General features: G+C 39.2%; 1 protein-coding gene across 3 annotated transcripts in view; it reads right to left on the reverse strand.

Annotated features, from left to right (window-relative positions):
• PHEX (phosphate regulating endopeptidase X-linked) overlaps positions 1–23,595 on the reverse strand; it is a 115,551-nt gene that overhangs the window by 65,796 nt on the left and 26,160 nt on the right. For all 3 annotated transcript variants that reach the window (XM_085050591.1, XM_085050584.1, XM_085050598.1), the window contains exons 4-9: positions 10,861–10,947; positions 9,598–9,824; positions 6,338–6,406; positions 5,608–5,724; positions 2,553–2,636; positions 2,103–2,248 (exon numbers count right to left, since the gene is read on the reverse strand). In XM_085050591.1, the coding sequence (XP_084906717.1) occupies positions 2,103–2,248; positions 2,553–2,636; positions 5,608–5,724; positions 6,338–6,406; positions 9,598–9,824; positions 10,861–10,947 (730 nt within the window). The remainder of the gene's footprint in view (positions 1–2,102; positions 2,249–2,552; positions 2,637–5,607; positions 5,725–6,337; positions 6,407–9,597; positions 9,825–10,860; positions 10,948–23,595) is intronic.

The following is a 23,595-nucleotide window of genomic DNA, read 5'->3' on the forward strand; positions in this document are numbered from 1 at the left end:
TGAATAGAGGCTTTTTTGTAGGATATTTTAGGGGAAAACCCTCCCAATCAAGACCTTGGATCTGGTTGGTTGGGAAGTGTGCCATCAAATCCAGGTGCTTCTGCCCTAAAAATATAATCAAGTCATTTTGACTTGCTGATTTGGGCCTATAAAAGCTGGACCCACTTTCAGGGTGAATTTGGAGACCCCACCTATGGGTGGACACACCACGTAGGACTTCCCAATTGCTGGGAAGGATTCCCCAGGTCCTTGCTGTGAAACAGCTACCCAGCGACTGCAGACTGTGGATGATGGTGAAGTAGTTAGGCAATCGATGTACCTTTCTCAATCACTATCCTTTCTCTCATATAATAATGATTAGGTGCATTACCTTGCTTATTTTTCTTGCTGCTAAAGCCATGCATGTAGTTTTATTGAATGTATCATTTTACTTTTGTGTTGCCTTAATATTCATAGTAAAGTAAGACCATTCTTTCCATTGGTGTCAGTGTTCTTTAAATCACCCCCATCCATAGGCAGGACAGATGTTTACAGTAACAAATCAAATTCATGTTGTTTTCATCTACTGAACCTTTAAAATATCATATGGAGAATGACAAATGAGATTACCTAAAAGAAAATATCCTTGTTAAGCTTTCAGGGTTCACCCTACAGGGAAATGTTGAGACCTCATTGTTAGGAGTTAACAATAAGATGATTTCCTAATTTTCTCATGCCAGATAGCAAGGTTACCCCTGGAGCAGACTCTGACATTTTAAGTAATGAACATTATCACCTAATAGATAAACATGAGCTTGGTTATCATGCCTGGGCTGTTCAGATACATTTTACACACAGAAATTTGAAGCCTGCTTGGGTTCAGTTTAGCACTATTTCCTATTTCATTATGCACATTTCTTAGGATAAGACTGGGTAGAAAATGCCTAAGCCATTAACACCTATAACATATGCAGTGTGAATATACTGGAACTACTTTTTCTCACCCTCTCCCCTCCGATCTGTGGGGTCAGCAACCTGGTCTTGAGCTTTGTTAATGACAAGCATTACAACTATTTCTGGTCATTACTCCAGCCTCCTTCTGCCACAACACACAGGCTGGCTTAACTTCTCTTGAATACTCAGATTTTCCCTGAATATGGAACTAATGGAAAAAGTCTCCAGGTATTTACTCTGTAGTTTCAGAATATATTTCCATGTAAATGTGTTTATACACAGCCAGTAATTAATTCCCTGTTACCTTGACAGATATGCATCCTCTAAATCACACATTTATCCCCGCTGATGTAACTAACTTTGAGATAGAAAGCATGGACATGCCAAATAATTTTAAAAACTTTCTTCAGTGGATTAAGATTGGTGGCAGTAATGCTATTTATCTGAGTTTTATAAAGAAATTATATTTGATGATCGCTAGGCAAATCATTAATTTTTATTTTCCTTATTGTTTGATTTGTGTGCTATTTTTTACAGGTACTATGAATTATTGAAAGTATTCCATTGCTAGAGACACAGAGCAACAACATAAGAATAATCTTTATCTTTCTTTTCCTGAGATACGTTTTGTTGTGACCATACTGTATGATCAGCAAAGATTGATATATGGAGACAACAGCTTAATATTTATTTTAAAGTTTGGCAATATGCCTTGCAGAACGAATTATCACAGTTCCCTTAGATGTCATCAGTAAGGATGTTTCAAATGGGATGTCACCTTTTCATCACTGCCCAAAGCTGTCTTGCTTTCCTGAGCAAAGTACCTCTACCATGTTTAATTTTAGCTGCCTGCGTTTTACAACTATGTTCTACAGGTGTGAAGTATTTTACAAGACAAAAGACCCTACCCAAGTAAGAGATGCTGAATGTATCTGTAAAGAGCAGCTATACTGCAGCCCACATTTTCCATAGAACAAAGGTGTTGAAACTGAAAATTCTTCTGCTGTTCACAAGGTAATATCTAAATCCTCATTCAGACAAACCCAAACAGACTGTTTGCCTAGAGACTTGATGCCAAGAATAGCTGAAACTCATAAAAAAACAATAGAAAAAGCCCAGCATTTGATGTACCCTTATAAGTGTGGGTGAAACCATCATAGGATCCTTACTTTTTCCTTTCATTTTCTAGTATCCTGAATAAATCTTTGAAGTACTGGGGAACACGGACAATCACATTTTCTGAAGGACCTATATCATTAAGCTCAGGATAGAGTTTGGTGTCAATCACCTTCTTGATATATCCCAGCCAGTCAAACTGCAATGACAAAGAAAAGGCTGGTTAAAGCAGATAATGATGAGAGATTATTTATTAACTAAGTTGAATCTTTAAAACTTCTGGTTTCACAGCTTTACTTATTAAAAACTTAGAAACTATTGCACTTTGTCATTACATGTGTTTTCAATCCTCATTAAAGTTGGAATTGCATTTAAAAGAACATATACTATAAATGATCTCACACATTCCTAATTATATTCCTTCATGCTCTGAACACTAATGACAGTTTTAATTATACAGGTCAGATATTAAAAGAATAATTTTTCAATTATCCCCAACCAACCTGTGGAATCATGGCACTGAGCTCCGATATGTTCATTTTATTGTACATCACCTCACTTGTTCGATTTTCATATGGAATCATGATCTGGTGAAGAGAAAAAAAACACCCAAAACCATCAAAACAAGGATTATCTTGCAGAGACTCTTACGTCATTACTGTCCTTCATAATCCTGGTGCAGAAATATCTCACCACCTGTTTTCGAAGCATTTATGGCATTAACCTCCCTTTCTGACGATTGCATTTAACTAGACAAAATGGAACAGAGCTCCTTTTAAGTTTAACTCATTACTGGGAAATTTAATGAGCTGCGTGTCTTCTTTGAACATAGTAGACCAATTTAGCTCTCATTATGCTAAGGAAAGACAAGTTAATTTGTAAGATATAAAAGTACACTTTGACCATTCATCCCTTCATATCAAGTAGAAGCCATCTTCAGGTTTTAATAGGTGAAATCTGAGATAGGTTCTTTGTCATAATTGGAAGTGCATCTCATGTCTTGGATTTGAACATGTTCTTGCTACAGCTTTACTCCACGTGGGGGAAGAGCCAGATACACACAGGTTTCTCCTCATTTCACCCCATCATTCAGATTTCCATGGCAGGAAACCTGAGTATGCAGGCCAGACATAAATTAAATAATCCCTAGTCAGCCCTCTCATCTGGGTGACCAGAGGAACTGGATTGCAAGTTTCTCTGCAGTGTCCAAGGATACAGCAGAAGAAATCCTAAATATAAAGCAAGTCCTTTTATCCCTGACATGAAGGACATGCAGACTCCAAAATGGCCCTATGGTTCCTAATAGAAAAACAAACCAAGTACATGATATAGCTCAAAATTTTCTCAGTATTCAAGAGAAACATAAATTCCAGATGGCAATTCCAGCCCTGCTATAAGGTAAATCCTATATAACAGGCTGTATGCTGTGCAGTCTAAAGGACAGAGATTGACGCCAGACTAACCAGACAGCTGGCACTTCTCCAACCAAAATTCTCCAGTAAGTGTCTGTGGTTGTACTATTGCTCAAGCCACAGAGGAAAAAAATTACTTTCTTCTTCCGTTCTGCAAATTTCATTTATCTGACAAATCTTTAAACTCTTCTTGAACTCATTTACTCCCTTCATCTCAAAACTTTCCCTCTTTCTCCAGTGATCCAAACTTAATAAAAATCTTTCTTGTACACAACAGGCCCTCTCAAATCATGCCACTTCTTCCTATATCCAAAGTGTTCTTGCTGCCTCTTCCTGAGCACAAGTTCTCTGTTATAAACATTTACTTAAAAGAATGCACAGCAACACAGGATACAGTAAAACCATCTGTGACAAACAGGAGTACCTCCATCACGGTAAGATGTTTATTCATATAATCCTTATGCTCATTAGGAATTATGCAATAATCCATGTCCATTTATTCATGCCTAATATCTGGACAGATATTAGGAGGATAATTCTTACTAAAAGAAACCATAAGTAAACATGGTTTGTTGTATAACTATGTGTGTTACAGATCCTGAGGGTTGTTACACCATCCATGTCATCTTATAAGGCAGCTTCACTTCCATACTTTGTGGATTAACTCTGTAAAACATTCGTATGGCAAAGCATTAGAGCTACAGACCTAACAATGCATCTTCTTATGCCATCACTGATAAACAGAAGAAATACCCAGTGTTTTTCAAGTCTACAGGGTCACAAGGAAGTATTTGCACATTAGTCCATCCATGTTAAATGACTGACTATGAATATTGGGCTTTGCTTAGAGGTTTGACAAAATTTCATCCCTCTCAGCAGAGAGATAGAAACACTGATTGGCCACCATTGTAAGTGGCCCTCACTTCTGTACAAATATGCCATTAAGAAGCATCCTGTAGACTGTAACAGATAAAAGTCATCTGATGCATCACCTGTCCTGTGCAAAGGCTTTTCTGCTAACAGGAGACCAGCATTTCACAGGGATAGCTTCTTTCCTTGCAAATATGAAGGAATATTCAGCTCAGCTGGCAGTTCTGCAAACCTGTGTCAAGTTTGTACCCTTACTTTTGGTGTTTTTCCCAACACTGAGGCCAACTTTTCTCTCTAGTTTTAGTAGAGGTTCAAATGGTAGTAGACTTGCAGTTCCCATAAGTGGTATTCCTGTAGTAGCCATACTGAAACAGGGATGTAGAGAATAAATTAAACACCATGAGGGGGCGAAAATGTCACTAAGTAAATGTCAGAACCAAGTACCAGATTTAAATACGGGTAGGTTTACTAAACTCAGTTGATCCCTTAAATCATTAACTTCTCATCCACTCTCCCAGACTACCCCACGAAAACACTTCAGGAGCTAAGGTGGTGCTACTGTTACCACCACTCTCCCACCACCAAACTCCAACATCCCACCTTAGTCTCGCACTGCTTTTAGACTATTCCACAGAGAATCAGCCCAGTCTGCTTCTTAAACTACAGGGTAACATATTCTCAACACAGGTGCACAGCAGGAGCTCAGATTCTACCCACCTGCAAAATTATAGAATCACAGAAGCACTTAGGTTGGGAAAGACATGTAAAGTTGGAGCAATATCATATTTTTCCAGCTGCACCATGGGTACCAGTGAATTAGTATAGATGCATTCAGTTGGGATGTTGATCTCATCACCTTTTTGGGACAAGAGGCCCTAAATCCTATGGGACCATTCTCAGGTGCTTCCACAGTTTCTAACACACCAACAACCCCTGTATCTCTGCTGCCATATGGATCTCCATCTCCTACCTCCACTGAGATGGCAGACCAAAGCACCTCGCTGATACATCAACCCTTAAATGTTGCCATGCCACCCCCAGGCTTGCCTCTGCTGAGCCTGCCTGGCATTACAATTTAAAACACCAAAGGTATTTGGCTAAGGTTTTTCCCCCTAGGAACAAAATTTACAATTTAACAATTAACTAAGGGAGAAACACTATTCATCCTTTCTTCATTAGAATCTGCTCCTTTCCTTCTGCTTCTAAAATCTGTATTGCTAATGCTGTTGATATAATGGCTTTTTGTTTTGAAAAAGGATTATATTAGATTACCAACCTCTGCTATTTTAACTTCCAATCTTAGAACTGATTTCATATCAGATTCAGCTCGGGAAGCGTTTGCACCCAGAAGCACTGCTGTATCAACCATGAACTGCAAAAAGGCATCTCGGTACTGTAAAGAAACAGAAACAGTGATATGACAACAGGATTTGCTCTTGAACAGAGCTGTACCAGTAGACCAGGAATGCCCAGCTATAGGAAGGAGTACAATACTTTCATGCCTTAGCAACCAAGGTTGTGCTTTCCTTACCCTGAATGCCAAGCAAGTTAAAAATGAGAAATAACACTGTAAAAGTACTGTGTGTCACAGACAGAGATATCTGCTGTGGTTCAGGGAGTAAAAATCTCAGGAAATGCAAATGACACTTCTGGATTAGACTGACAACTTTCAGCTCTTACAAATGAGTTAGACAATGTTCATGAATGCACACCAGTGTTTTCGGCCAACTCATAGAGTAACCGAACAGAAATACTTGTATACAAGAGCAAGATTCATTTAGGAAACTTTGCAAGAGTGTTTGTAGTAGAGGTGGTGTTTTCTGATAGATACCCTGCAAAACTTAAATCCAAAGCACAACCCTTTCTCAGTTTGGAGCTCAACAAAAAAAAAACCCAAAAAACCAAAACAAAACAAAAAAACCCAAAACAAACAAACAAACCAAAAAACCAATGAAAACAAATGAGGGGGGAAATGGTGGCTCTATTTTCCAGCTGATAATACTTACAGATTTGGCTTCTGTGGTATTTTCTAGGTAATCCTCTCGAGATGCCAGAGAGAGGCTTGCTTGGTCAAGCTGTTAAAAACAACAAGAAGTAACATTTAACAGCTAAATTTATCAGATTCAAACATAAACTGATAAGCAACCTCAGAAGGGTTCATGTTTGTCTAGCCATCATCATAGATGTGTGCAAATATCTAATACTTAAAACACTGCACCAGCCTGAGTTCCACTGGATTTCAAAACAACAGAAAAATGTTATGCTGTGCTGGCCTGTGCTAGATATTTACTAAATCATGTTACTGTGGTCTGTGGAGCCCCAGATGCCCACTGCAATATCAAAGCCACCTACAGAAAAGAATCACAGGTGTGGTTTAGGTGTTTGAAACAGCTACATCAGCAAATAGGAAATGCAAAAGGACTGGGTCTACAGGATCAAACCGTTGGTGCTGATGACCATGCACCCATCCTATGCCTGTTTCAAGGGCACAAGGGTCAGCTTGGGACCACACCATTCTGGTGTTTGCACCAAATGCCTCTGAGGTGCTGGAACATGTGAGCTGCTGCGTATCCAGGAGGCATCATTAGATTTTCTTGACTGAAACTGAGGTTATCCTTTTGAGATTCACCCTAGACCAGCACTGGGTGCTGTATGTAGCTTTTTGAGCAGATGAACTGGAACAGCTGGATACCAGCCAGGATTGCATGCACAGGACATCGTTATGTCTCCAGTACTTTAGCTAAAGGTGTCTGGTAGTCCAGGTGGATCTTTGACCTTAACTTATCTTTTTCATCTAAACATGGATCCGATTTGCTGGTTTACAGTCACCCTAATATTGGAATTAGTTCTGAAAGTTTGAGATCTGCATTTAGTGTTTTGAGTGAAATATCTACATGGGAATATTTGCACACTGTTTCAAATTCATAGCCAGGAAAAACTCACTACACAGCATATATTTTATGACTATTACTGGGAACTGAGATTTCACAAAACTTCTCAATACAATCAAGTTAGGTTAGGGTATGTAAGCCAAAGCTGAAAACTTCATTCAACCAGCTTCCAAACTCATAATAAGGCACAGATGGGAGTAGAAACAACTGCTTTGATGTTCTAGCATTTTTGGTTTGATGCTGCAATTGTTTCTAAAGATAAGTCTAGTGAAGATAGATTGTATTTATTCATACAATTACACTAAGTCTTTTTTAACCTAAGTCCTTTAGGTTAAGCCATTTTTATTTCACATTTTCTATATTTATAAAAATGTAACAAATAAACAAAACTTAGAATTTAAAGTAAATGAATAATGTATTCTTTCCCTCTACTGGCTGATGTTCACAACCTTTAAAATATACTGTAAACAAATAAAACAAATCATCCTCAAAAAGGAGTAATTGTGATGCTCAGTGCAACTCTCATTCTTTGAAAAACAATATCACTTCCTTTTCTCAGCATAAGGAAGCAAAAAAGATATGCTGTCATGCTTTTTGTAAGTGTGTCTTGGCAATAGTTAACTTCAGATTTTTTTGTGAATTTCAATTTTGTGACTGTTACATTAAATGCTCATCCAAATTCCCTGGGCTTAAGAATTAGATTTGACCAACAGAGCCAAATATGACCAATATAGAGCTCAAACCAATGGAGCACAAATATAAGAAATAAACAAAAAAGTTAACCAACTGCTTCAGCACTCATGGAAAAAAAAATAAAAGATAATGTTGAATGCTGAACAAAGTTTTATTTGGAGTTTTCCACTTCTCTTATGACCCATTGATGATTTCGTAATGCTGAACAAAAAGAATTTTGCAATAAAGCCATTTTCACAAGCAGATTGAAATACCCTATGGTACATCTACACCCCTGGGAATTTGTTAAAACATGGACAAAGTAGAACACTGGCTGATGCATTGTAATCATCAAATTAACATCAGAATACCCTACAGAATATTACGTTATTCATAGTATGTAGTGCTTCAGTTATTTAGATACTTCAGTTATTTAGATACTTAATTCCCCAAGCATAGCAAGTGAAGGTATTGCTGGTAATAAATAATTTCCAAGACACCAGCAGTGAGGCTGTCCCTGCCCAGCAGTTTGCTGATAGGTGACTTGAACTGAAATACTATGACAGAAGATACCTAACTAAACATCATCCTGATTCTACTGCTTCAGATCTGTTTAAGTCTCCAACTGAAGAAAACTTGACAGGATCTGAACAACAGCTTAACAGAATTACATCATTAATAGGGCAAACTGTTGATCTGCTGTTGACTACCCAGGAAGATGTCTTAGAGCTGGGGAAAAGCTACCCTTCAACTTTATACCAGTTTAATTCCTCAGTCAAAAGACATACGGAAGAACTGACTTAGAACTGACATCCACTCAGTACCACCACAGTTCCTAAATACAATGTATTCCTGCCTACACTCCTACCAAGATGCTAGCAAAATAAGGGTCATAGATCCTATTTTGCTGAGATGAAGGCCATCATAACTTTCTTATTTGTTCCTTCTCTCTTGCCTTCATAAACTATTTTCTTGTAGCTGTAGAGGGAGGGTCTGCTCTGGCTACACATCTGAAGATCTTAAACAACAATGCATTTGGCCCAGGCACTCAGTCTTGCCTCAGTTATACAATTTTCTCTGGAGTTTTGTCAGACTACAGGGAGGCAACATTTCTTGGGTCTTTTTCTTACTAAACTGTTGTGTAATGCCATTCACTGTTAACAAACTGGTAATGTTTTGGTCTAAAAGCAATAGCATTTCAGGAAAAAGGTAAATTCTCTATTTCAGGTTTAAAAACACTTGGGATGAATCTGTGTTGTAAGGTGCTGTATAAGCACCAGATTATGTGTTTCCATCTCAATAAAAACAGCTCAAGTTCAAAATATCCGCTACTGATGGACCATTTTTCATCCTCACAGACAAAAAGCATTCTTCACACAACTGATGAGTCATAAGCAGCACACAGAATTAGATATTGACCTCTTATTCTCATGCACATAGACCCTGGACATTGGTCTACTGAGACCATTTTTGTAGGATTTTTCCATTTGAAAGAAGAAAACAACCCGTACAGAGATGCTTTTCGATAGCATGTGGTTGCTCGTAGTTTCTATAGTCCCATAAATTGGCACCTGTGTAAATCTGTAAGTCAGTAGATAATAACAACAACAATCAAGTGTAAACATTTGTCAGGTAAAGATGTTTTTAAAAAAGGGACCACAAAATACCATGCAAAGTAAGCTATTAGATATGCTATATTGTACCTTCAGGATATAGCGATTGGAGATTTTGTCATCAGCAGCCACATACAAACGGATGAAGACAGAGCTGCTGTATTGGCCACGAAGAGTTGCCAAGGCTTGGACTAAGCTGAACCTCCTTTCTGACCACAGCCCTTCAGGCCCAATATTGGATTCCAGCACAGGCCAGCGGAAAGGTGAATGCTTCAGTATACTTAACAGGGGTTTCACATCGGCTTTTTCAATTTTATCTGAAATGTCAAAGCGTGACAACAATTACATTCCAGACAATTCAAGTCCAGCAGCAGCCACACAAGACAAAGATTTATTGGCATCAATTGATTTCCAGGCAAGGCAATCACAATAGCTGAAACTCAAAGCCTCTGCTCTGCCCATGAGCACAGCAGCATGGAAGTCCAACCCTGTTAATCTATCAAGAATAAGAGAGGCAAGCCAGTGCCTTTCAAAAAAGGCAAAGGCTGGAATTAAGTAAATTTTAAAAACACCCCTCATTGCTTAGGAACTAGCATAGAAACTTCAGTTTCTGAGGAGGGGGGTTATTATTCATAATCAAAACTAGAGGGGTAGAATCTGAGCACCAAGGCTGTGGAGCAGGCTGTCTCAATTGCTGGCAGTTAGACTTGGGCCATGCTGGAAGAAAACTGTGCAGGAAATAAAGCCTGAAGGACAAAGGGGACTTCCAACCCTTTTTTCACCTGTGCAGCTACCTGAGTGTACTGATGTGTCCCAAACTAGTGTACATTGCCTTACAGCAACATTTACAAGCTGAGGAAAAGCACTCTGCAAACATGGCTAACTTGCTTGACATGCAGATAACGCAAAGCTAAAGAGCCCAGGGATGTCTCTACCTAGCCCTAGGGTAGTGTTTTAATTAAATAGATTTAGGGAAATGTAGAAGGTAAAGAGCAACAGGCTCTTGAAAGTAACAGTATGAGAATTTCATCAGAGGGTTCCTCTGATTTACCAACCCCAGGCAGTGACCCCACAACGCTGGGGCACAGTTTAACATCCTTTTGCACAGATACGTATCTTCAGAGTTCCGACAAGCAGAGGTTTCTCTAAAACTGACTTCTTGTGCCTGGATGTACCTTAGTCTCAATAGCCAGCTTTAGATATGTGTAAAAGACCCTCGGCATTCAGTTGAATTCATATCAGCAAAATCCCTGCATCTGCACCAAGCTTCTCAGAGCTCTGCAGAGAGATAAAAAGCCTGCCTTTATAAATGCAGGGAATGAATCTATGTCCTTCTCAAATCAATCAACTTACTCTCATTCATGCAGGATGCATAAAGGATCTTGGCCTTCTGTACAGCTTCACTGTCTCGTCTTTTGCTGATGGGTTTCTCTAGCAAAGCTGAAAAAACAAATAATTTTTTTCAATCCTTTGGAAAAAAAACCAGGAAACTTTGCCTGTTTCAGCATTTGGTTTAATCATAGCGTTTGTTTAATTAAGTATGAGGCTCCATGTGTATTTTCTTAAGCAGTAGCACAGACATAATTGCACCTTTTTCAATTCCCAACAGACAAGGATTTTTTATTTTTTTATTTTTAAGAGAACTGATTTAAAGCCAAATGACAGATGCAGCTTATTACTTGTCCTCACAACCAGCTATCCTCAGCAAACTGAGGGGACAGGCATTCGTGGGGTGTTAGTGGGAACCAGTACACAGGCAGGGAGTCAGGAATTTTTCAAGTGGCTCAGCTTCTGGTGCTGGTACATTATGAAATCAGGACCTAATGGAGAAAATTACGGGATCTCAGGAGCACGACCACTGGTGTTCACTTTTGCCTGTTCTGGTGCTGCTGAAAGAAAGCAGCAGAGAACTGTCCCCTTGTCTGTCAAACACACACAACCTCAGTCTTGTTAATGACACAGAAAGTCAAGTGTCCAACTACTTTTGTAAAGCTGCACTCTGTACACACACTCATCCTCACATCACACTACAGGTGTAAATGTCCTCAGTGCCCAAAAGCCAAACTAACTTTTCTAAGCTGTCATCTCTCTACATTCCTTGCATTCCTCACATTATGTTATGGAAGGGAAGAAGCATGAAAAGTGCATCTGAATCTCAGCAGTCCCCTTTCAGCCACTTCAAATTGTTCTGTCCAAGCTGTAAATCAGCCATAATGCAGCTGCAGATACAAAGTAGTCTGGCTAAATGCAGAGGCAGCTGAGCTTCAGAGAGATCTGTCAGCTCAGGTGCAGCACAGCATGAGCTCTTCCACAGCCAAGAGAAGCAGGGTAACTCTTGAGCACAGCACAGAAACAGGACTGCCAAACTCTGTTGGACCTCATCCAGTTTTGCAAGACCCAAGAAGGTCCTGCACAGCATCACCTTATTGTTACTGGGACCACTGGAAAAAGTGGCTTTGCTGATATCAAGTGCCTCCAGTTCTGTGCTCAGCCTGAGCTAAAAAGCTTTGAAAAATTCAAGACTCCCTTCCCTGCACTGTAGTACCACCCAGAGCTCAGGGTTTCAAATGAGCAAAGGCAGCAGAGTGTGAGTGTGCTGAGAAGCATTCCCCACACAAAAGGGGGAACTAAGAGGAACACAAGATTCCCAATGGCCTGCCAAGGCAAAGAACCACTGGGACTTCATAACACCAGCCATGGCAAAACCAAACAGCTCCCACACAGCTGAATTAGGGTCAGTGCACCATTGTTCCTCTGCCCAGGGCTGGCTGGGGACACGTAGAGTATGGAAGAGGTGGTGGTACTGCTGCCCAAAAGCAACACTGTCCTGCAGACAGTGGCAGCTGCTCGCTTTCCAGCTCTGTCCTTTTCAGCAGCTTGGCCAGAGTCCACTCCACAATGCCTCCTCTCCTGGGAGGCAAAAATTGGGTGGGACTGTCAGGTTCTGCACAGCCTTGGTTTGCACAGCTTCACTCAATATTAGGAGCTCACTGCTTGAGGCAGGATTTTAAGGCACTTATTTCCCAGAATTTCCATAGCACCCTGAGCAACCAGCCATGCTGCACCCCTTAGATATTCCCCACCTGAGCTCATGTGAGCACTCAGGGGACCATAATGCAGACCTCAAACTGCTTATTACTCAAGGAGTACAAAAGTGATGAGCAAATGCCACTTGTTCTCACTCTCCAATCCCTTTTCTCCTTAAACAAACAAACAAACAAATCAATTCCCCAACTCATTTGCTTAGACCCTCAAGAGATTTAATGAGAACTTTCCCTTTTATTTATTAATAAGCTTTTCCCCTAAAAATACTTCTGGAGAGTATAGCTGTGGTTTCAAATCCTCAAATATTTCCCAACATGTTAAATACAATATAATGCAAATCATCAACATATATGTTCAGTGTGCACAATTCTTTGCAGCATAATCAGATGTGCTCACTTTTTTAAAATGGCATTTTAAAAGGAATGATAAATGAAGCCTCCATAAAACTAAGGATGAAAAACTACTCTCCCATTAAAGCCATTACAATAATTTCTGTCTTTGCCAGCAAGCTGTACAACCATGAAATTTTGAAGCTAATAAAATGCAATGGCTGAAGCTCAAGAGAGATACACAGAATAAGAGCCAATAAAATCAACTCTAGAGACACACCTGCATCAAACTGTGTTAAAATCAGATGACCTTGTGTTTTCCCATCAAACCACCTCATTATGTGCCAGAATGAAGCTGTAACACTCCCTGCACTCTTGCAGAGAGTGAGATGGGGCAGATGCTGCCACCTTGCTCAGAATTCTTTTATGAAGACAATTATTGATGCTGATAACGTAAAATGCAGTGATCAAACATGAAAGACTTAGTAAGATAGTTGACTCCTGCGGACACTGAAAAAGGTGATGTGATCCATGGATGCTCTTTGGACCACAGAAGTTTCTCAGCCTTAACCTCAAATTTTCAGAAATATATAGATGAAGAAATATATCTATTCTATAGAATATACAGAAGCTCAAACCTGGAGCACTGCTCACATCTGCAAAATTTCCTCGTTAGCTGGTATAAAATCCAAATGCAAGATTTAGAAATTTGCTTATTATTTAGCTCACAAATACATATGGATTTTACACATTCTTGAGTATTTAAATTCTCAAAGATGGATGGCAAGAAAAGGCAAGAAGCACAGCAAACTGATCAAAGATATGTGTAATCAATTAGTCTGTCTAGAGGTTGCTTATTCACAGAAAGAAAGTCACTACTGTGATTGAAATCAATGTAGGCCCATCAAAGTCTCTTTAAATTAGCAATATTGGATCCTGTGAGTAGCCTGGCTACAGCTGCAGGCTGTGACAAACCCTCTCTCTACAGAGCATATCTGTGTGGGTCGATGCACACTGCTCTCTACAGGGCAGCCCTTGGGAGGGCAGAAGCTCAGTCTCTGTTCTCCCAGGACCCTGCAAGCTGAACGAGCCTGCCCCAGGGCCATCCCACACTCTGAACAGTGCTTCATCTCCTGACACATGGCATGGCTTTCAGGCTCTTCTGTACAGTAAGGGAAATGCCAGCCAGTGACACACAGAGAGCAAATTCAGCCCCTCTGAAAAAATTCACCTGAACTATAGCTGTCTGGGCAGACTGTCTTTCCACCTTGAAAAACTGTAATAGCTTCAGATATTTTCTGTTTGGACACCAAAATGTAAGCAAAATCTATGTGGGCTTTCAAGGGATAGAAAGAGAAAGAATACCAAAGATCAGTTAATGCTGAGCCTCATAAGACACCACAATCTAGCTGTTTAGCACCTTTCTTTTTCTTTCCAAGCTCCAGCTCTCACCCCTCATTAAGGAATTGCGTGCATTCATACAAATACACTGAGAAGATCAGTCTAGCAGTCTTTCCTTAAACACAGTTTCCTTAAACTTTGACCTAGTTAGGGAGATCAGGGCTACCAATATTTTGACTGAAAGAACTCACTTAGCACTGAGAAGGATATTGAGCTTGTTCTTGGAGCTTTCTTTCTTTTTGTGTTTTGGTGGGGTTTTTTTTAACTCAGTTTTCTTGTTTCAAATTAAAAGTTCTAATTCCTTAAAGCAATCTTCCATTTTAGGATGCCCACCATTTACCTCTAAAGAAAAATATTTAGGAATAAATAGTTTTGGTCAGGTTAGGAAATACACATCACTCCAACAATATTGAAAAAACACCCTGAAAGTGTGCTCTCAATCAAATGATACAGCACTAAATATAGAATAGCAATCTGGCTGCAGAGGTTAAAAAGACCCCACAATCTAAGCTGACTTTCAGCCATCTGATAAAGCACAGAACTGTTACTAACATCAACCAAAATTTAACAATTTATTGCTGCTACTGAGTTGTACCACTAGACTGCCTGCAAAGCAGAATATCAAAACCAAGACAAGCAAAGTGAACCAGCATAGCTTAAGCCAGCTAAATACACAGTTTGGATACCATTTCCTTAGCCAAATATCAAGTACATGTTTGAATGGTTCTTCCAGCAAAACAGCTATTTTTCAGTTACATCTTTCACTTTCTTCACTTTTAAATTATTTTCAAAGTCATTCTCTTTGGGATAAAAAAAGATCTTGGCCTCTGTCACTGACCTCAGCACCTCGCTGTTCATGTTTCCATATGCACAGGATGCCCAGATGCAAGATTTATGTTTCCCTTCACATCAAATTTAGTTATGGCAAGTGTCAAAACCTATTGGCAAGTCCACTCCACAGTGCTGTAGTAACATAACTCATCTCATTAAGCAGCTACTACTTGCACAGTCAGAAACTGGCTAAAGGTGTTCATGATATCATAAACTTCCTAAGGTTACAAATAGCTTCATCATTCATTTTCCCCTACCAAGGGGCTGAGGGTGCTGATGTTCCCACTGCAGTCAAAGTTCTTGAACTTCTGTCACCCCAGGTCAGGCAGGTTTACATCATTGCACTCCTTGACTCTTGTACAAAACAAAGACTTGGCATCACCAGCAAAAAAACCACTGTATAGCCAGGAGTGATCCTCACTTGTCTGCAGATGCTCAGATACCAGACAAGGAAAAAAAAGCCACAGCTGGGGGTGGGGAGCTGGGAAGGGAAGGAAGAAAGTTTATATTGAGTTGCCTTCACATAGTTCTCTCTCAGGGCTAGAGGGCTAAAAAAGACCAACTTCCTGTGGTTCACTACCCTCGAGTAAACAGCAATCATCTGCTGTTAAAAGTGAGAGCAAGGCACGTTACAAAGTAAGCTTTGCATGTGTGTTTATTTAACTGCATACTATTCTGAAGCTGCTAAGGATAGTCTTGTGGCTAAGTGTTACCTTTAATCTTACTTTCCATTTCCAGCCCTTGTTGATTTTCCAGCCTACTGTCTTGCACAGCTTCACTTTGGTTTTCAACCACCATATTTTATTTATGGCACCAAGAAACCCCATACCTTTCCCTCTTATGACTTGGAGTGCATGAAAAAGGGATTGTAAAGCCAGATTTGCAGAGAAAACAAACATGTACACCATTTATTCAGATTAGAAATATTGATTCAATTTATCAGTGTCCTGATCACATTGTATATACACTGTATCCTATCAGTTTGCTATAGATATAGTTGTGCTGAAATTCTGAGAAATACTATGTTATTCATGAGGCTAATTTCCTATTCTAGTGAGAGAAATCTAAGTTTTCTCTGCACTTTGCAACCCTAGATATGGAGAAAACATTGTGCTAGTAAAGACAGTAGCATTTTTTCCTTTGGTTTTTGTCCTTATCCTTTTACAAACATTTGCTTTATGTGGAAAATACAAGCTCAAGTGTTTGCACAGTGATATCTGAAAATGATCTGAAATATATTATAATGCTTTCTATCTTGAAGAAAAACAAATCCATGTGCAAACATCCCCCAGGGAATATGCTTGGACTTTAAACAAAACAAAAATTATACAAGAACCCCAAGGGACATCCCATTTCCTGGAAAGTTGTAACCCTGGAGGAGTGAAAAGCTAGAAGCAGACAAATAATTGAGCATGAACTCCCAGGGCAATGCTGGAACAGACAGCAGTCTTGGACTGCAAAACCAGAGAAGTATCAAAGTGGGGAGATGATTTTAGTGCTGTACAGAGTGGTGAGACACACTGAGACGCTGCCAGCCCTTTGGCTGTCTGAGTTGTAAAAACAACGTTGGACAGTTGGACAGAGGGCAGAAAAATATCAAAACAATTGGGATTTTTCTTTGGAGGATGTGGCTTGAGAAATAGAAGGGAGGGACAAAAAAAGCATGCAATGAGGGAACATGATTTTTCTCACAAGAGATGTGAAAGGGTGATGGAATTGCAATATCAAAGCACCTTCAGAAAATGCTTGGTGCCAGAGAGGCCTTTAGTCTATTGAAAAAAGGCACAAAGAAAGCCAGCTGTTGAAGGATGAAGACAGATTCAGCAGTGACAGTGATTAACCACTGGAACCAGCAACCAGAGGAGATACTGGCTTCTCTGTCCCTTAATATTTTCAAGACTTGATGCTTTTTTACCCCAGAGTGAATTATGTTTTATCCCAGTGCAAACTACTGAGCTGCATTATGTGGGTAATATAATTGTCTGTGACACAAAAAGGTCATAGGAAATAATCTAATGGTTACTCCTGGAATTGCGCTCTGTACATTCAGGATACAGATCTCAAAACACTCTTAGACATGACAGACCAAGGAGACACAGCCATTATCCATTGTTGAAGATAAAGAAAGTGAGGCACATAGTTCTCCTTATCTAATTCATGTCAGAGTCCTACTGATTGGAATAGTGCTCCTTTATGAGTATAAATCTTTTTGAACTTGATCCACACACTCAAAGAACTTGATCCTTTGGAGATGGTGAAAGCCCCTCAGCCCCTTTAATTTCAGAGACAGTGGGAGTTCCTTGGCATTGCCAAGATGATGCTCAGTACTAAACTGAAAAGCAGTTTGTAATGCATTCTTTTTGGGATCAGACTCAGAGAGCAGCCCAAAGGCCTACACATTCAGCAGGTTTATTTGCAAATACCTGATGACAGAGAATTTCTCTTTCAATTCTTGAGCAATAACGACTTTGCTCTTCCCCCTCCCCTCACTGTGCTCTACAGCTACAGGCATCTGGTTTCTAAACCGTTGAGAACAAGAGCTGTTCCCATCTCCAGCTATCAGTGACAAGCTTTGTTTTCTCCCTAAGTTAGCACTGTTATGTGCTACCTCTGTGAAAATTCAAGTTATCTTTTGGAAATTTGCAGAAGATCCTCTGATACCAGAAATAGGTTCTTTTAAGGATGTTCTGTGAGGAATTACCACTTAAATGTAGAGAAAAACCTTCTCAAAACTTTGTTGGAGTTTAGCAATCAAACCAAACACACACGTGTGCAGAATGTCATTCCCTGAGATCTCTGAACTATAATTATGATTAAACTAGTCCTCTCTAAGAATGTCAAATCATTAATTCCTGTATTTTCTTCACACTTAAGAGTTATGGCAAAAGAGTTTCTGAAGAGTAACCTCTAAAACCCAGGTATCCAACTATGCTTGTGCCACTGGGGCTGTCTAAGGACTCCAACTACGTCATGAAAGCATTGCCCTGTCTTCAAGCTCTCAGCACATTGGATTTAAGAAGTTCAGTATAGTTTACAGAGGACAGATTTGGCCAGGATGCCAAAGGGTACACAAAATACTTTAGAACCACACTGCTGTTACAGAAATCACAGCCAGACAAATGTACAGTCTTAAGTAATGCATGTTCCAAGAGTGATCATTTCAGAATGGTTTGGGGCCAGCTGACATTCATTGAGAGTTTTTGGTTTCCAATTCCTTTTTTTCAGAACCCAAAGGGAAGCAGGGCTGGCAGTGGTAAATTTCATTGTGCCTACGAGGGGCACAGTGTTCTACCCCAAAATAAAAGCACTGGCCACAGCATATAAAATTGTACACAAGACTGCTGAGATGACTCAACCAATGGTAACATTCCTGTCTTGATACATGAAAATAAGAATTTAATAGACTGCAACAGCCCAGGTTACAAAACAATCAAGGAAGAAAATAACCTGACTCTTATAGCTGGAGTAGGGTATAGAAAGGAGAGTGAAGAATGTATTACATATATAGATACATATATATATTCTAAAAGGAAGTGACAGACTTGACTGGCATTTCAAGATGAACATATTTTTTGGGAACAAGACAAGTATCATCAAGCCAAGATTATTCTTAGAGTTAAATCTGTTCTCTCAGAGAACTCTCCTGAAAAAGACACGGATATCTCCTGCTTTAGGACACAACATTTAATATTTCAGTACAACTTTATGCCTCTTAGCAGGTTTATTAGCACAGGTCAAACTCCCACATGAATGCACCTGCTCAGCTTCCATTTCAGAGCTGCTTTGCATTTGGAAGCCTTGGAAGAAGAGCAAAGCAAGATCTCGCCTGCCTGGAAAATATCACAGAGACAATCCTCAGTGGATGTGCAGCTGCCTGCTTACAGTTCTCTCCTGACACCAGCATAACCCACCCTCAAATACATAATTGCAAGGCCTCATTAAATTCCTTTAAGCCTTCAAAACACAAGTTCTGCTGAGAATGTCTCCTGATATGTAGCTTTAGTGCACAAAACAACTTCTTTCCTTCATTAGTGATTGATAGCAATATTTGGTTTCTGAGGCTTCCCTAAAATTTGAGCTAACCTAAAATTGTTTCTTTTTTTGTAAACTAATAGTTCTGCTAGTTGATCTGCAGTGTTCTTGCTAGTTCAGGTATCTTATGCACAGTCTGACTTGTGCAGTCTGGAGTCCTCTTCCCCACCAGACACTTTACAAGAAGTGACTCACAAATGATTGGTTTTCAAATAAAACTTGTTTCTAGAACTCCAAAATAAGAAAATGTTTAAAGATATAAATTTCACTCCTTCCCAACTGAAAAAAAAAAAAAAGGCAATGAAATATTTTCTCACCACTGTAGTTAAATAAGTGTTAAATTGTTACAGACATTAAGGCTCTTCATCCTTTTTTTTTCCCCCTGTCTGTAAACAATTCTCAGTTTGGCAGGACAGGAAGGGAAGCAGTCCAAGCCTAATGCAGTGCAAAATATATTTCACTATTTTTCATTTTAAAATAAAATATATTTTAAAAATACCTGTTTTGAGTTTCTGATGAATTATAGTCCAGATTTCTCTAGTGTTTGCTATATATATATGTATGGGAAATCAAACTAGCATCAAAGGCTTGCAAAAAAATCTTCCTCCATATGCTTAAAACTCCTTCATATCCTTGCCTAACTAAAGTTTTCCCTTTGAGTTTAAAGTAAAACAAAATAGCAAGTCAATACACCTTTCTGGTGCTTGTAATGCAGCTTTTACATTTTTCCAAAGCATACTTGATTTTCACTTTTGTATCTTTTTTATTCCCTTCTTATCCAGCTTTCTACTACTTACCTTTTTTCTCTCAGTTCCCCATTGCAAATAATCAGGTCACCAGAATCATGTCACTGGAGTACATAAGTGCTTGAAATAATCACTCAAACCAAATTTCATAATGGCAAACTCCTTGTTTGTATATTCCCACTTCTTTGGAAGGCAGAAGCACCCAGGATGTAGATGAATGGGGCCATTAGTCACTTTTGGAAGGCCTTGGGCTGGCTTACATAGCCTCAGATATTAAATATAATAATTTCCATATTTTCAAACCAGGAACTTGTTTTGTTTTCTTTTCTTTAATAAAACCACCAGTGTATTCTGCAGCTCCATGAGTTCATTCCTCAGAATGGTCCTTGTGGAGCTGATGCCTTAATCTAGGCCTGCCTTGTTTTGATCAACTGTGTCTCCTTCTCCCTTTGTTTTATTTTGTGAGCTGGAGGGAGATGATTGGTTGGTTGGTTTGGTGGGGGGAAGTTGGTTTGTTTGCTTTTTTTTTTAAGGTATTTAATCATGACCAAGACACCAATTATCAAGTCAGGAAAGTATGTTTTGTATTTGATACAATTAATGTCCATCAGTCAATTCCTGATGGCAGCATTCATCTCAACATAGATAGAGCAGTGACTCTTGAAACAGCCCCTCATTATTTATTCTTCTGATATTCCAATGGAACATTTAAATCATTATGAATTAATTTTGCATTCACAAGGATGTAATTAATATGTATTTCAACAGGAATTCATGAAGATCTAGTAATTAATCAATTCATATAGGTTTTACGTCCCAAGGAACATAAATCAAGTAAATCAAACAAATATTCCCAAATACCAATCTCGTTAAAGGATGCTGTATTTAGATAAATAAACCCAACTAATATACTGGCATTCTAAGGTTCCCCTCACCCCTTGAAAAGAAATTCCTCAGTTCTTTCCTTGAATATCCATTTTAGCAATATGGAAGTTCTCATGGAAGTAGCCTTCACACAGCTGTGCTTACATAAATGTTTCCTAATGCTGTTCAGTGCCCTAATCCAAAGTACATTTCCTAAACGGAAATGTTGTTTGTTTACAGTTTGATCATTTTGTAAACTCTCTGAGTTTGTATATCAAAAAGATAAGCCCATCATGTGAGTTCCTCCAAAAGTCAACATAACTGTACACTGCGTAGTATTGCCTCCTTCCCTGCCCTGCCCCTCTGGCCTCCCACTGTTATGCTGTAGAGGATATCACATATCATTATAATGTTAGGCAGAAGAGTTTAAACCACATTTAAACCAGAAGATTGTAAATTTCCCAGTTGTTACAAATAGAGGTGGAGCTCCATACTAAGTGGCAGCATTACATTTACTTCATTACAATAATACTTTCAACATGTACTTGTGGAATTTTTTTTGTCAAAAAAGGGAATCAGATGTCATGGATTGCTGTGCCTTCCAAAGTATGAGTCCTCATTTCTGTAAAATTACCCACCCAAATACAGCCATCAAAAATTTTGAAATTCAGTATCTGCAGGTATGAATGATATGTATCATAAAAACTCCAGGTTGACTGTAAATTTAGGGGAAATATTGTGCCACATGTGGAACAGCAGTGAGTAGGATGCCCCTTGTTGGTTCTAGCTAAGAGCTCAGAGGAGGATGCCATTCTAGTCTCCAAACCAGGGAGATGCTGTGGGAATCCTGTGGCTCAGTTACTGTGATTCCTTTAAACCTCATTTGGGAACCAAAATTATCTCCTCTCTGTACTCATGGTTTTCCAAAATCACCCATTACGAACACAACTTTCATTTTGAGCAGCCGCAAACCCTAGAAAAAGTCCTGGCTTCTCCACTTTTGACTTAGGTATTTCATTTTACCAAAAAGCTATTAACTTCTTGCCCAGAGAGATTTACCTGACTTTTTCCACTTATGTTTTTTCTTACATTCAGATAAATAAGCCACTATAAGAAGGATCTGGACCACTGAAAGTCTGTACCATTGAAGAAAGATCTATTTATTGCAGAAAAGACCAAACAAAACAGTATTAAGTGCCATTGCTGTTTTCTGCTTTTTTGCTATTCAAGAGCAACTATCCAGCAATATATTGGAGGCAAAAGCATAAATATTTTATTTTAATTATTGCTGGTATTCTCCCTCTTACTTGGGACAGCTCTCAAATACCTATGAAGGAAACAAGTCACAAGAAACAGGTCAGCTAATATGGAAACCTGGGGATGAGTGTCAGCAGCTGCATTACAGATTTCATGGGACACATCCAAACTATCCCAGTGGTCCCAACTGAGCACCAGTTGAATGGTGGGAGAAAACAATCCATAGCCCCAAAAGAGCCCTGTGTGACAGGGTCCTCTGAGCAGCACAGCAGCCACTCAACAGCAACTGCTCAACACCAACTCCTAGGACCAGTCTGAAAGGATATCCCATAGTCAAACAGTATAAATTTCCAAAGAAATATTTTTACTTACTTGTTTTACTTATAAAGAATTTATTTTCCAAAGAAAATCACTGTGGATCATCTTGGGAAAAGTTTGCTACACTGCCAAGATATTTTGTTTGTTGTCTGTCTCATGTTCTTTATAAACCCACACACTATATCCTCCTAAAAGGCTTCCATTTCTTTCTGTTTACCACACTGGAAATTCCTCATTTTAAACTGACTGACATTCAGAAAAAAGCCATACTGCAAAGCTTAGCACAGCAAATCAGCCTGAAGAAGGTGTCTCACTGGGCCAGGAACAGTATGGAGACTTAATTTGTAAACTGGTTTCCACAGTCATAAATTAAATTTAAAAGGCCTGGAAGACATGTTCACAAATGATTCACATAATTTAAATCAGCTCATTTGCAGTGCTGAGATTTAGGGATGTTTGTGTAGTTTTGTTTTGTTGTTTTTATTTTAATTTATTGCTTCCTGCATGGTCACCCAGAGAAAGAAAAAAATAAGCCAGCTGTACACCATTGTACTTCAGACTTCAGAGAAAGCAAAAGAAGCTTCTGGGTTCATAACCAACGTTCACTGTGGGTAATAAGCACTGAATTATTTGCCTCAGATTTCCAGCTCTGAATTTTTCACAAAAAGCCACTTGCATTTCAGTGGTAAGAAAAAAGCGCTCCTAAAACCTTAATGGAGGTCATCAAAATGGAAAAATTCATCAGGAACACAAATAGCTTCGCAGGGAATATTATGGTAAGTGGAAAAACATTTCTTAACTCACAGAGCCACTGCAAAGCTGACCTGACATAAGGCTGAAACTGTTGCCGTTTGAGATGGCTTTTGTTCATACAACACAGGCCACAGCCAAATGGTTCTTTTCCTTTTGAAACACTCCAAGAGCTTCCTCATCAGAGACCTATTGGGCACTAGGAGTGTTTGCTCTCAATCAACAAGAGGCACTTTTTAGCATGCCTGTGGTGTAGCTGAAAAGGAAGGGCTGGCTTCAAGTCAGGAACAACCTGGTCCAGCCAGGAATAGTTAACTGGAAGTAGTCGTACCTCAGTCCTCTCCAGAACAGTTCCAAAAAGAACAGTTCTATAAGAAATTTTAACCTAAATATTACACATCCCTTACCTGGATTTGGTTCATAACCCAAACCACAAGCCTCTGTTTTTGAGATGTTTTTGGCTCTCTACAATTATCTTCTTTACATTCCTCCATGACGCCTGAAATCCTGCTGTA

Source organism: Lichenostomus cassidix, chromosome 1, assembly GCF_008360975.1.
Source record: "Lichenostomus cassidix isolate B80296 chromosome 1, HeHo_3.0, whole genome shotgun sequence".
Classification (NCBI taxonomy): Eukaryota; Metazoa; Chordata; class Aves; order Passeriformes; family Meliphagidae; genus Lichenostomus; species Lichenostomus cassidix.